Source organism: Pteropus alecto, unplaced genomic scaffold (assembly GCF_000325575.1).
Source record: "Pteropus alecto unplaced genomic scaffold, ASM32557v1 scaffold20, whole genome shotgun sequence".
NCBI lineage: Eukaryota > Metazoa > Chordata > Mammalia > Chiroptera > Pteropodidae > Pteropus > Pteropus alecto.
The window spans coordinates 29,325,570-29,340,406 of NW_006436298.1; the positions used below are offsets into that span (position 1 = coordinate 29,325,570).

The 14,837-nt window shown below is 35.0% G+C and overlaps 1 protein-coding gene across 1 annotated transcript in view; it reads right to left on the bottom strand.

Annotated features, from left to right (window-relative positions):
* Positions 1–12,591, bottom strand: part of SLCO4C1 (solute carrier organic anion transporter family member 4C1) — a 49,464-nt gene extending 36,873 nt beyond the window's left edge. The window contains exons 1-2 of the mRNA XM_006913248.1: positions 12,273–12,591; positions 8,934–9,197 (exon numbers count right to left, since the gene is read on the bottom strand). Coding sequence (XP_006913310.1) covers positions 8,934–9,197; positions 12,273–12,591 — 583 coding nt within the window. The remainder of the gene's footprint in view (positions 1–8,933; positions 9,198–12,272) is intronic.
* Between the last annotated feature and the right edge of the window lie 2,246 nt (positions 12,592–14,837).

The following is a 14,837-nucleotide window of genomic DNA, read 5'->3' on the forward strand; positions in this document are numbered from 1 at the left end:
GAAATAGGGTTTACTTGAGGAACAAGCATAACATTTTCTCAGTGGGATTTCGGGAGTTCTCTGAACAATGATTCCTGTGTATTTTCTCCTTTCCAACCAGTAATAATTACTATGACAAACACATTTCTTATATATTTGGTTTTTAAAAGAGAAAGCTAACTGGGAATATAAAGAGTCAACTCAAAATATATCACAGACTTTAATGTAATATGGAAAACTAAGAACTTTTTGAAAAATAATAAGAGAAAATCTTTGGCATTAAGAACTAGGCAAAGAATTCTTAGACTTGACAATAAATGCATAGCCCATAAAAGAAAAAATCGATAAACTGAACTTTATCAAAATTCATCAAAACAAAACCTTTGCTCGTGGAAAAACTCCATTAAAGGGTTTTCATAAAAAACAAACAAGCTACTAACTGGATGAAAGGATTTGGAAATCACCTATCTGACAAAGATCTAGTACTTACAATTCCCCTCCCCCAGACTAGTGCCTCGGGCTGCTTCAGCCAGCACCAGCCAGCCAGCCAGCCCCCCAGGATTCCCCAAGCAGGCACATACACAAGCAGTGTACAGAAAGTAGATCCTACACAAGGCTAATCTTTCAAGATTGGGAGAGAGAGCTATTTCATCTGATTCATAGAAACAAAGAAAATTAAAAAAAAAAAAAAAGAGAGGACAAATAAATATGTTCGAAATGAAGAAACAAGAAAAAAATCCAGTAAAAAACAAAAAACAAAAAACAAACCCTAATAAAACAAAAATAAGTAATTTGCCTGATAAAGAATTCAAAGTAATGGTCATAATGATGCTCACAGAACTTAGGAGTAGAATAGAAGGAACTTCTACAAAGTGAGAACTTCAACAAAGGGTTAGAAGATATAATAACTTCAACAAAGGGTTAGAAGATATAATAACTTCAACAAAGGGTTAGAAGATATAATAAAGAACCAACCAGAGCTAAAGAATACCATAACAAATTAATGACCTGGAAGACAGAATAGAAGAAATCAACCAATCAAAAGAGCAAAAATATAAAAGAATTAAAAAAAAACAAATAAGGATAGTTTAAGGGACCTCTGGTGATGGGAATTTAAAATTTTATAGTCACTGGAAAAGTTTAACAGTTTTCTCAAAAACCTAAACATAGAACTATCGTATGACCCAGCAGTTTTAGTACTTGGAGTCTATCTCAGAAAAATGAAACTGCGTTCAATCAAAAATCTGTAATTATATTTGTAACTTTATTATTAACAGCCAAAAAAGTGGATCAAAACAGATATTCTTTAACAGGTGAATGGTTAAACAAATCGTAGTACATCCATACCACGTAATACTTACTAATTAGCAATGAGAAGGAATGAACGATTGATAAACACAGCTCTGATGAATCTTCAGAGAATTATTCTGAGTTAAAAAACCCAACTACAAAATGTTAAATATTGTAGAATTACCAAAATTTAATAAAATCTTTAAACATAAAAATAAGATAATTTATAATAGAAAACTTTGTAAATGTAAATATTCAACCCTGAGAATGGTTAAAATATAAAATGGAATGTTATGCAGAAACAAGAATGCTCACAGGTTGCAAGCTGTGCAAAATATTTTAACTCCATAAAATAAAGGCAGAGTAAAAACATTAAGACAATCCCAAAGTTGTCCTCCTTGAGAAAAGTATAATAATAATTGTTTTTTTTTCTCTTTTCCACTTTTTATTGTTATCCAAATTGTCTACAATAACCAATAAAACTTCTCTATCCAGAAAAAACGAAATATTAATAAAAAACACAACAAAGGAGGATTGGCTAGATTATCTATAAAATATAATAATATAAAAGCAATAATATTCTGCAGCTTTTTTCTCACATAAAACAATGTCCAATGTGTATTCTAAGGATAAGTAAAAAAAAGAAAGAGTAGATATCCTTAAGTTCAAACTTTTGTTTCCTTAAAATGTGCAGCTAAATGTGTATGTGTAAATGTAATGTAAAGGTGATTATGTATGAATATTAGTAAGAGTGCATGGGTGTGAATGTGTATGTTAGTGTGTGTTAATGACTGTAATGTAATAATGTATAATTATGTATGATTGTAAATACATATACGGGTGTGTATATACATTAAAAAGGCTGAACAATATTAACAGTGCATAACTAGGGTATATTATCATAAGAAATTTTACTTCCTTTTTTGTTCCATTTTTTTTCTTTGATTCTATTTTTGTGTTTTTCTCACTTCAGAATGTCCTGCAAGGAACATATCATGTTTAAAATTAGAAAAAGTTAAAGATATTTTAAAATAGGCAAGGTGGCTGTTTAAAAGGCAATATTACAACATGAGACTTTAATCTGACCTACACCAAATAAATTTATTTTATTTCATAAGAAGAATACAATCCTGGAAACACATCTAATTAAAATGCTCTCTACTATATGACTTTGAAAGTGGTTAGCCAAACTTTGGGGATATGTCAATATCAAGTGGTACCTAAAAAAAAAATATGTACCATATTGAAAGATTTTTAGTTGTTCATGTTATTTTGTAAGTACCATTGCCAATAACTAAACAAACCAAGAAAGGCAGGTTTTTTTTACATTAATACAGCTATTACTTAATTATCATGAACATCATTATTATTCAATGCTACTATCTAATGTGTGCTTACCAAACACCGGGTACTGCCTTAGCACTGCTTGTGTACAATCTCCTGTGAGGTAGCAGTTATTATCATCATGATCTATAGTTGAAGAAACTTGCCCGGGGTCACATAATACTATCATATAGTGAGTGCTAGAGCAAAAATTTTAACTTAGTTTTGTCTGACCTTAAAATCCCTGCTATATTGCTGCATACTTTCACTCAATGTAATGGGCTAAAAGCATTAAAATTTAAGAAAAAATACATTAAAACACTGGCTTATTTGTGCATTTTTAAGGACAGCAACTAAAAGAATTTCCTCATTTCATTCTTGTCACAAACCACATTTTACCAACCTTTATGAGGAAGCTTCAAAACACATTGCTTAATCTTTATGTCTCACACAGATAATATCTGTTTAGATACTACAACTATATCTACGGTCTACTTGAATGACCTGTCAGAGCATTTTTTTAAATTTTATACATGAAGATAAATAAGGATAATCACTAATAATAGTCTATCAAAAAAAAAAATATATCTGTTTAGATACTACAACTATATCTACGGTCTACTTGAATGACCTGTCAGGAGCATTTTTTTAAATTTTTTAAAGAAAAAAAAAAAAGGATAATCACTAATAAAAATCTATCAAAAAAAAAAAATCCTGACATTTAGTATCACCTTAGAAGTACAGTAGATACATGGTTAAATATTTTAGAAAATAAGATGAAAACATAAAGTAAAATATCAATGCATTTTGCTACTATTTCTGAATATGCTTCTCACTTTAGCTTCTTTTTGCACATTCCAAATCTTTCAGATCCCAAATCTTACCCATAAAAGTCATTTATGGCAAACAATTTTTGCCTCTGATAACAGAATATAATTCTTCCCAATTCAGTGGCCAAGAAAAAGAGAAAAAGCCCCATTATACATTAGGCAAAGTTTATGAAAAATGTGAACAGAGAATCCCAAACTGCTTTTATCTGCCATTATCTACTCTTATTACTTTCTGTGAAAGGACAAGTCATCAGACTCCTAATATCAGAAATCTATTCATTCATTAATCTATTTGAGAACTCAACAAACATTTCTTAAGCATCACATGCTGTTCGTGGTGCTGGCCATAATGAAGTTTCTAAATTCAACAAGAGCTTTCAAAGTTACATACTTAGATACAAGAAAGCGTAGAAGAGATTTCCCCAAAGCCTGTTCACTGAAACACTAATCTGAAGGAGAGAACGTAAAGTGAGCAATGAAAGAGGGTAAAAGGTGACAACCATAACAATGGACTCCCTTTGTCAATAAGTTCAGAACCCTACATATCATTTACCTAGCTAATGAGTCACAAAATGCATTCACCTTAACAGTAATGTAATAGAGACATCTCTTTAACTTTCAATTTTTCCCAAACTCGTTGAGCCACAGAACACCTTTTTAACACACTCGTAATACCTTCAGAAACTATGCTTTGCAGAATATATTTTGGAAAATGCTCAGACGTATTCTCTTGGTCAAAGCCACGGATCTTTCGAACGTCTACCTATCTGCAAACTATAGCTGTGAGCAGAACTGAGTTTGTACTAACATCTCATTGACACATGCTTTCCTACTTATCTTTCTCTGTCAGTTTCCACTATTTCAGAAGTTCGGTCATTTGAATTTCAACAAAACTATCTATATTAAGGTACCTGGTATTTCATGATAGTCATGAAATTAATATTTTAAAGGAAGATACAAAGCAATAATGAAAATAAAAAACCTTTCTCTCTATGCCCACAGTTGAAACTTTACAAAATAATTAAACTCTACATTGGACGTGTATTTTTCAAAACTGATAAGAATGTGGGTAATTTTTTAAAAATATAAATTCCCGAATCCTACTCTAGACTTACTGAATTAGGATCTCCAATGGGGCACTAAATAAAGGTAGCAACCATCCAGGGAAATTCATATTATCTAGGAAGTTGGGGAAGACTGAAGTACCTCTGATATTAAAAACGGTGATAATTTCACTTGGAGCACTGACTAGCTCGAGTTCTTTTATTGTGTGTATTAAATTTTAAAACAAATAATTCGTTTTATTACACCATTATGTCTTCTAATAAGTCACCCCTCCTCTTTATTCACTTGTTACAATAAAATTAAAATACATATAAAAAAGTGATTTCCACAAGAAAGAAGTAATATCAAGAAAGAACACCGAAAGGCAAAATTAAAAAAGCAAAATTAAAGCATGCTGTATTGAATTAGTGTTTGAAAACCTCTAAGGTTTTTGGCCTTATGTATATCTTCTCCAATCTAGTCAAGCATTCCATGTTAAAAAACTCCTTAAGAGTACAAGATAAAAGACAAAACAGTAACTAAAAATTAAGTCCAACTTTGAGTCTGGCTCTAATCATTTTCCTAGTTTGACCTTTGTAAGTAGTCACAAGTCCTGTGGTGTGGAATTCTCTCGGAAATACCAATCTACAACATTAGAAATTCAGTGCTGAAGCAAATGGAAAGTGTTGAGAGCTCTCTTTTTTGGGGAGAAAGGGATAGTGAAAAAAAATAAAATAAATAATATGACTTAGGAAAAGTTATCCAAAGATTGGTCGATAGAGAAAAGGAGCTTTACTGGATGTAGTAATTATTTTTCTACAATTCTTAAGTATTTACTAATAACTAAATAACCCCCTACCCAAAGTCTCAAAGAGAGAAAAGATTATTTTGCTTAACAACATTAAATTAACACTCATCCGAAAGGAATTAAAGGTGCTTGGATGAAAAAATGTTATGTGGTAAAGATTTATTTATTTATTACATTTTAAAAATATTTAAAAGATATTAAAATGTTATGTTAATTTTATGTTAAAATATATCAAGTGGCAAATATGATTTACTTGAAAATGTTTTATAACATTATTCCATTTTCGGGTTAACATATGCAAAAATTAACCCCTAGAAGCATTTCTTTTAATTCTTCCTTTTTTTGTATCCAATAACAACCACCAACACTTTCCTTTGATAAATGTTTTTATCTCCATTCAAAGTGAAATAATCGCTCCTAACTTTTAAGTCTCCATAAGAGTTTCCCTTAAAAAAATCCAGAATAGAAAAGTCGAGCTGTTTCCAAAGACACTTTTATATTTTTTCGCTAACTCATAATCTTGTTTTTCTCACATCTGTGGAAATTAGACATGCTTATGATATTTCATATGTTGTTTTCTTCTATTTAGCAACTATATTACATTACTTTAATCTCCTCTTACAGAGATTACTCATCCAAACTGAGCCCCGACTGATTTCCTTCGAATCCGAAAACAACAGCAACAAAAAAAAAGCACACAGGGAATATGTTAATTATTTCAATGATACTTTCGAATTAAATTACATGTATGATTTCAATTAATAAAATAATTTCTTAATGTTATGCTGTTTGGGCTATTTATATTATGTTACCTAAGAAGACTGTACATTCCCTTGCTTATAATTTATTTACAGAATGCTTTCAACTCATTTGTTTACTTTTACCACATGTATCTCCAGCTTTCTTCTACATTATCCTTAAACTTGGACAAATAATTCAGATTTTTGGTTACAGGACCCCATATTTGCAAAAGTGGATTAATTCACTGGAGCAGACAAGTTAATGTATATTTTAAAGAAAGCACAGACCATTATAACTGGCTACTTAAAATTGGGGAAGCAGTGGTTAAAATTCATAAAAATATTACAATAATTCTATACAGTTAAAAACCTACTACGAGTAATAAATAAAAATTTGAAAAACATTAAACAAAGCATAAAAACTAGTATTAGTTTCAGCTGTTATTGACCATCTATACAATCACTATTAAGTCATTTCAGCTCTTGTCCTAAGAGTCTACATTGTAAAAAAAACAGGGGAGGGAGATTATGATTTCTAACATTCCTTATGTTTCTAAATGTCTTAAGTTTTTAGATTTGTAATGCAACTTCAGTCCTGAGTTTTGTTTCTGCTATATTGTAAACACCTACACATACACACAAACACACCACAATATTTCTATTAAAGGAAACATTCAGAGATAAAAAGAATATAAAAAATCAAAATAGCAACTGCATTTTCATATATTGACTGTGAGAATAACTGGCAGTTAAAAGTTGGTGTGACGTTATTTATGAAAAATTATAATGAGGAAGCCCTTCAAAAAAACCCAGTATTTGTACTTCTAGGAATGAAGACTAAAGAATGACTTACATATTTATGTAAACATATATGTTCAAAGATATATACTGCAACACTGGATATATAATATGCAGTTCATACTTAAATCCAAAGCTGAATTCTTGATTTCCACTCCCAATTCTGTTCTAGCCAGTCTTCCACATTCTAGTAAAAGCCCCCGGTTAGTCAAGCCTAATACAAGCAGTCATTATTCATTCTTCCCTCACGATCAATTCCCTGGAAAGTCCTATTTCTTCTTCCTTTAAAATACATTGAAAAATCAGTCACTCCTCTAGATCTCTACTGCTATCAACCCAGTCCCAACCACCTTTCTCTCTCACCTGGACTATAGTAAAAACCCTGAGTGACTTCCTTACATTTAACCTTGTCCTTCAAAACAGAAGCCAAAATGATCATTTTACAACATAAATAAGATCATGCACTTCCCTGTGTAAAATTCTCTCATACTTCCCATTACACTTAAAGGAAAATCTAAGTGCCTCATGCCTCTACCTGCCTCTCCAAGCTCACCTCATGCCATGTTCTCCCTTGCTTTGATCATGCTGACCCAAACTGACAACCCCCAAAACCTAGCAAGCTCTTTACTGCTTGAAGGCCCTTGATCATGCTTTTCTCCAGCCTGGAAAGTATCTTTCAAGGCTAGTCCTCATTATCCAGTTATCAAAATGGCCTTCCCATTGCCCACATATTTTCTCCTTTGTAGATTATTACTCCATACTACTTGTTCTCTTTATATATTAACCTCAATCTTCAATTATCTTGTTTATTTGTTTGTTAACTTTGTATGTCTTCCCACTAGTATATAAAATCTAGATGGCATGAAACTGTTTCACTGCTATTATCTCAGCAACATGTATAGTTCATATCAACAAATACTCATTGTATGAATGACAGACTATCATAAAGGCAACCTTGTTTTTGTTTTCATTTGCCACAGATAAGCTATTATTTAAATTACGAGTCTTAATTGAGAGCAAAAATTTTACAGATCAGCCAATACCTCTATGTAATCTACTTTAACTAAGACAATAAGAAATATCAGTAAGATTTTGGTGAAAAGTTGCACAGTATACAATAATGTGAATATTCTATTTTTATTTCCAAAATGATATATGTTTACATAATAACTGTACTCCTAAAACCATGCTGCATAATATAAATTTTGTTATTTAAAATATTTTCCTGTTTGTTATCATTCTATAACTGGGAAATTGGAAAATGTTAACACTTTAATATTTTCAATACTAAATCTCACAATATAACAATCTTAACTTTTAAAAAATAATGCCTATGTTGCATCAGGCCCCAATTCTCCTTTCCTCTTACTCTAAGCCTTTTCGCCACTTACCTACACCTTGAAAGCTTCTGATTTTGTAGCTTTCTAATTTTATTCTATATTTGTTATTAAAAGTTCCAGAAAAAACAATAGAAATGCTAAGGTTTACTTTCATTAGCACATTCCTCTGGCTTTAATTGCTTTTCTATTAAAAAACAAAATTATTATTTGGGAAAAAAAGAAATACAAATAATCAAATTTCTTTTTTGAGCCTTTGAATAATGCTTCTTTGTCTAACTGGAACAACACATTAGATAACTCACAAAGTTCTGTGTCTCTAAACTAGACAGTCATAAAAGTAGAGCCAGTTCTTAGGAAAAGCTTCAGTTCTCCTATAAATTTCACCTCTTTAACTCAAATCAGGAACCAACAAGTCTGGGTACAGAGCTGTAAGCACATCCAATAAAACCACAAACAGAAAAACAATTTACCTTAGAATATCAATGACATTATAATCACAAAGAAAAATAAGTCATCACTTTTTGAGGATTGTGTGTAATATGGGGAATGAGTATCGGAGGATTAATAAATTGGAGAACTAGTGAAGTGATGAATAATGCACCATCTGTCTCTAATCTCTTAATTCGCACAATTTCCATCACAACAAAGCCAAACAGTGAGCAGTGAAAGAGGCTTAAGCCCTTACCCTACTTACCTGTACAAGTGAGTTGCAATATAGTTAACTGCCTAGTTTCATACTACTTCCTAAAGTAAAACAAACAAAAACACAATAGAAACTTACCTTCAAAAGGGGATCCCAACTGGTATTTTCCACTAAAAAATTTTGGCAATGAGAATACAAGTGCTCCCAGTCCTATCATAAAGGATGCAAATGCAAGCCATCTTGGTTTGTGTCCTCTTTCACCAATGTATGATACAAATAAAGACAACAAACAGAATGCGATATCATAGCTTGATGATATCAGACCCGTCAGGGAACTCTTCATTTCATAGCGCTTCTCAATAGTGGAAATGCTGATATTTACTAGGCCATTTACTACAATACCTAAAACAGAAAAAAGGAAATTGTGCATTATTACAACTTTACCATACAGATTATGATTATTAACACAATGTACTAACATTTGGTGGTGACTTTTGATATTTTTAAATGTACCAATTTTAAAGGACCCAAAGTTTCAAAGGCAGGCAACCCAAACATACTTCCTTACAAATTAGTCTGCTTTTAAATTGTACACTTATGAGTTTTCAGGTATTCAATCAAGAGAAATTTCATTTCTCTTTAAGTGACAAACAAAAAGACTGGTAAAGTCTTATGAAGCCTCGGTTTGCCAGCGAGTTTCCAAATGTAACATTCTCATTCTCAGGGACTTCACTTGAAAGCACAAAAGGACAGCTGACTGCAGAGGTCATTTGAGTTAAACGCTCAATTGCTTCCCAAGTTACTCAATCTTTAAACATATTTCTCTTTAACAAGAGATCCTTGACTTAGTCTTAAGAAAGGTGAAATTGAACTCTCAAACCTCATTTTTCTTCTAACACTTATATACACAAAAGTTATCACTTAAAAGGTCCTGGAGCAAAAATAAACATAAAGTTAAGAGTCTTATTTAAACCACTGACATTCTAAATCATAGCCAAAGTAAAAGAAAAACAAAGATACTTAACACTTCATCTGTTTATTATAATTATGATGGAGTCACATAATGTAAACAAGAAAAAGCTGGAAATCTAGTTTCAACTGACTTAAAAATTCTGTCCAGATATAGATTAAATTTACAGTTTAAATATTACTATAAATTGAAAATAAAAAGCATCTGATCAAATTATAAAGTTTTAAACTAGTTACCCCTTTTACTTAAGAGGATACATTTCATTCATTAACAGAAAGAGTATACACAAGCCATGATCTCTACAATTTCTTTAAACTTTGCTTTATCAAGACTGTAACTGGAAATATATTTCGAGGAAATTGATATAACAAGTTTTAAAAGTCCTAACATGATTTTTACTCTTATGCCAGTTTAATAAGTCTATAAGCCCATTTACAATTCCTAATATTTCAAGATAAAGTATCAAAAGAACTTAGGAATGACAGACTTATAAGGAGATAAAGTTATCTGAGAATACGAAAATTTCCTCATCCAAATATCAACTTCCCAACACACTTGTCATACTGATCAAAAGTCAGTCATTAGCACTCATTGCCTTTATGGTAAAACTTCTCTGAAAAAGTAAATTTGTAACCTCTTGTGGAAGTATAGCACTTTAAGGCTATGAGTTCGAATTCACATTGGAATGCTACAGAAGTTCCAAGAACTCTGCTTTCAAAGAAAATTCCATACCATGTCCTGCGTACTATGTCCCTCCATCATAAGTGCATGAAGCTAGGAGGAAGAAATTAAGTGCTAAGAGAAATCCTGCTTATCTATAAGAAATGTTGGGTCAAGTAAACTCCCTTGACAAGTTCTGTAGTTGTTCCTTTCTCAATAAACACCTATTACTATACCATGAAAACTCCCAAAGACCATGTTTGAGAAACATGGTAATAATGACCTCAGTCATTAAAACTTAAACTGAAACAAGAATTAATTTATTGGGTCACTTTCATTTCAGATTATGTTTCTTAAATTGGGGACCTCTGGGTAGACGTATCTCCAGGGTACATCTGACACATTTCTCTAAGACTGCCAATTACATTTGATAATTTATTAAAATATTTTATGTTAAACATAAAATGATGTATTCTAGGATAATATAGAAATTTCAGAGTATGTTTTAAGATGAAACACAAAACAAGAAATTTTTTACTTGTGTCCAGCTTCTTTGAACTTTCCATTACTTTGACACTGAGATGCTTGACAATCATGGATTTTGGACAACTAATATCAAGACATTATGAGAAGGTGAACTTTGGTGGGGACAAGAAAGACAAATGGCTCTTCAGCACAAAACCACCTTTAGTAGGAGAGCTGCAGTTTACTTGTAATCAACAAATACTTAACACCTAACTTGTGCAAACCAAGGCACAGGGTGTTTCTTTGAGAAAGGGGAGCTCCAATAAGAGCAGGAAAAATATATTTAGATTTATTCTTCTGATTTTCTTAGAAAGAGTAATTTCCAATACTTCCAAGAAGTATTTCCCCAAATACTTCTTGGGATGTATTTCTTCCAGTCCTTGATTGCCTTCTTACAAAATATTTTAAAACTATGATTCAAGTGTCCAAAAATTATCTACATACCATCAAATTCTAATTAACTTTCAGCTTGTCCTTCAAGATGCTCCACCTTAATGCCTAAATTTGTCACGTTAGTGTAACTTCCCATTTCATTCATCTCCTGCAACACGGCAGCAGCTTTTGCCTTCACTATGCTTTCTTTCACGGGACCAATTCTCTCTACCCTACCTCTCCTCCCAACCAGATTTAGATTGCAAACTCCTGAGGGTATAATCCGAGACTTTATCAGTAACTCCCAAGAGAACTAAAAGAGATCCTAGAAAAAAACAGATGCTGCATAACTCTTGAGTGTTTTTAAGACCTCACCCTTCAACAACGCCTGAAGCCTTTGCTAACTTACTGGACTCTACTTGTTTTCATATAGAACTCAAACTAAACATACGCAGAAACATGAACGCTTATACCTAACCTATATACTATACATATTCAACAAGTTTCTCCTTTGAGAACCACCCTAACCCCACCTGCATAATTTATTAATTAATCCTTCTTTCCCTTTAATCGGGAGTTTTCCTCAGCGCTTGCTTTTGTCATTAGAATGGATTCCCCCAGGGCAAACCGTTCCCCCAGGAAGGCTCCCGTAATTTCCACCTTCCTTGGAGAACTCGAATCTGCCAAACTGAGGTTAAAAAAAAAAAGTTAAAAAGGCTGTATGGCAAGTTTTAAATAGTTTTGAGATACAGGAGAAGCTAAAATGTGGAAGTCTGGACCGAGTTGGTTAATGTGGATGCGAGCACTTGCAAGTCCCCAGCCGGAGTCGCCAAGCAGGGCGCGTGGATCACCTGGCCCGCAGGGCACCAGCCCTCTCCTCTCCCAGCTCTCCGCGCCCCTCCTCGCCCTCCGCGAGGCCCATGCCCTCGCCAGCCTGCGCTGGACCTTACCTTGCGTGAGAGCCAAGAGGCAGTAGAGAACCAGAAACCCCTGGGGCGTGTTGCAGAGCTGGAGACACTGGGGTTGGAAGTTCCCCCATCCGCACGGCCCCTCCTCGAACTCCGACAGCGATTGAGGCTCTCGGGAGCCAGGGTGTGTTGCCGAAGGCAAAGGGGGCTCCTGAGGCTCATGTGGCTGCGAATCCTCTCTCTGAGTACTGGAGCACAAGACGGAGACCTCGACGTAAGAGGGTGATGCAGAGAAACGGCGCGGGGTGTCTGGGCTGGAGTTGACGAAAGCCGGGTTCTCAATGCCTTTGCCGCCCTTCATGGTCAGGACCGGTTGTTCTCCCGACTCCAGTGCGTCGGAGCAGCAAATAACCAGGTCCCGCTCTGGCTCCACCCTTGGGCAGGTGGCAGCGCCCCCGTGCGGGAAGACTCCCCGCCTCCCGGCCTTCCTCTTCTAGGGCTCTCGCCGCCGCCTCCGCCGAGGCTGCCGCTGGAACCCTCCTCCTCAAGTTTGCCGCCTCCTGGCTATGTAGTTGGCACTCCGCCGCGCCTCACCTGTCGCCGCTGGGGCCAACCCGAATGCTCGGTGTGGGCGTGCGGCCTGGCCGCCGCCAGGTAAGGAGGCCCGGGCCCCTAAGCTGGGCTCGCAGCCGGCTGCGCTCCTTCGTGGAGCCCAGGGACTGGGAACCAAATAAAGGCTGTAGGAGTCTGGTGACCGTAAAGCTCCCCCAGGGTGCTGGCAGGAAAGCTGTAAACACGGTTGCATCAGGAGATCGTTCAAGAACAAACGTTAACCTGCGGTTTTCTTATTTAGCTGCCTCCTAAACCGAGCTAGGTCTAGACTCCAAGAACAAGCAGCCACAGGTACAATACTCTGTGAGCATCATGTAAGACTTTTACCTGTCATCTTCCCTGAAAAAGATAAATCCGCACCTTCCACCCCTACCCGCCATCACCACTGCCATTATCATCACGACATTGCCACACTTTTGGTTTTACTTTCCTAAAACTGAAGAAATATGAATTAAGAAACTTTAAAAGCATATGTATGAGATTCTTTGTGCAGTATATTATCTAAGATCAACAGCGTTGAGAATCATGTAAATAATTTTTACTTGTGGAATAAGAAAAACACTGTGAAGAACTGAACATCTTTATGCGCTAGTGACAATTTATTCATTTATTAATCAAAAAAATTTTATTTACCGGATGCCAACCGCTTTTAGGCTCTGGGGATACAAGCGTGCATAAAAACTGACAAATACCCTAGCCGTATGGTGCTTACATTTATAGGAGACAGACAGTAAGTAATAAATACATGGTACACTTCATGGTGATAAGTGCTATGGAGAAAAGTAAAGCAAGGACAGGCTAAAAAGTGTGTGTGTTGGGAGAAAGGGAGGAATAGGATGCAATTTTAAATAGAGTAGTCAGGGAAGACCTCAATGAGAAGGTGACATTTGAGCAAAGACCTGAAGGAGGTAAGGGAGGGAGCCTGATCTGTTGGGGAAATAGTGCCTGAGGTGAAATGAGATGCTTGCAGAGCAGTAAGAGTTGGGAGCAGGTAAAGGAGAGCAGGTAGGGTGGGGGAGAAGTGATTGGGGCCAGACCTTGTAGGCCATTATAGGACTCTGGCTTTTATTGTGAAATAGGAAATGGAGCCAAGGAGTGACATGATTGTGACATAATTAGGTTTTCAAAGGATCTCCATTCTCTTTCCCCTTCAGAAGATAGACTAATACATCCCAAAGTAATATATTTTAAACAAAGACATTTTTAAAGCCATATATCAAGATCTCAGAATGTAGAAAATCCACCATATACATATATATGCATATAGATGAATATATATATGCATATATATGTATATGGTAGCGTTGGCATTTATTCCAATAAGGAACATAATAAAACCATACATATATTTTTTTGCTAGGTAATCAGGGCTACATACACAAAGCTGTTTTGCTTCAGAAGACTATAGAGCAAGCATCCCCAACCCCTGGGCCGAAGACCGGTCCTGTCTGTGGCCTGTTAGGAACCAGGCCACACAGCAGGAGGTAAGTGGTGAGTGAGTGGATGAGCAAAGCTGCATCTGTATTTGCAGCCCCTCCCCAGCACTAGCATCACCGCTTCAGCTCCACCTCAGATCATCCGGCATTAGTTTCTCATAGGAGCACCGGTCTCCAGTGCCAAAAGGTTGGGGACCGCTGCTCGAGTGTTAAAGAACCTACTTCCCTAAATCTAATTACTGATTATAAAATATCTCGAAATAGGTCTCAGATGTTACTGGATACTATAATGCTATATTATATTGTTTTCAATACACTAGTACTATTATTCACACATAAGGACCCTTTCATTAGATGTTAGAGTATTTCACTAAATATTAATTAATCATGCTATTAAGTTCTAGGGAGAGTTTTCAAGTCTTGCTATTTTCATTTAACACCTGCTTGATTTCCTGCCAAAGAATCTACTTCCGGATTCAGTGCTAATACCTCTTGAATAGCAATGATTTAGTAGCATATGATGGTCATATCAAGTGTAGCCTTAAACCCAAAGAAGAGA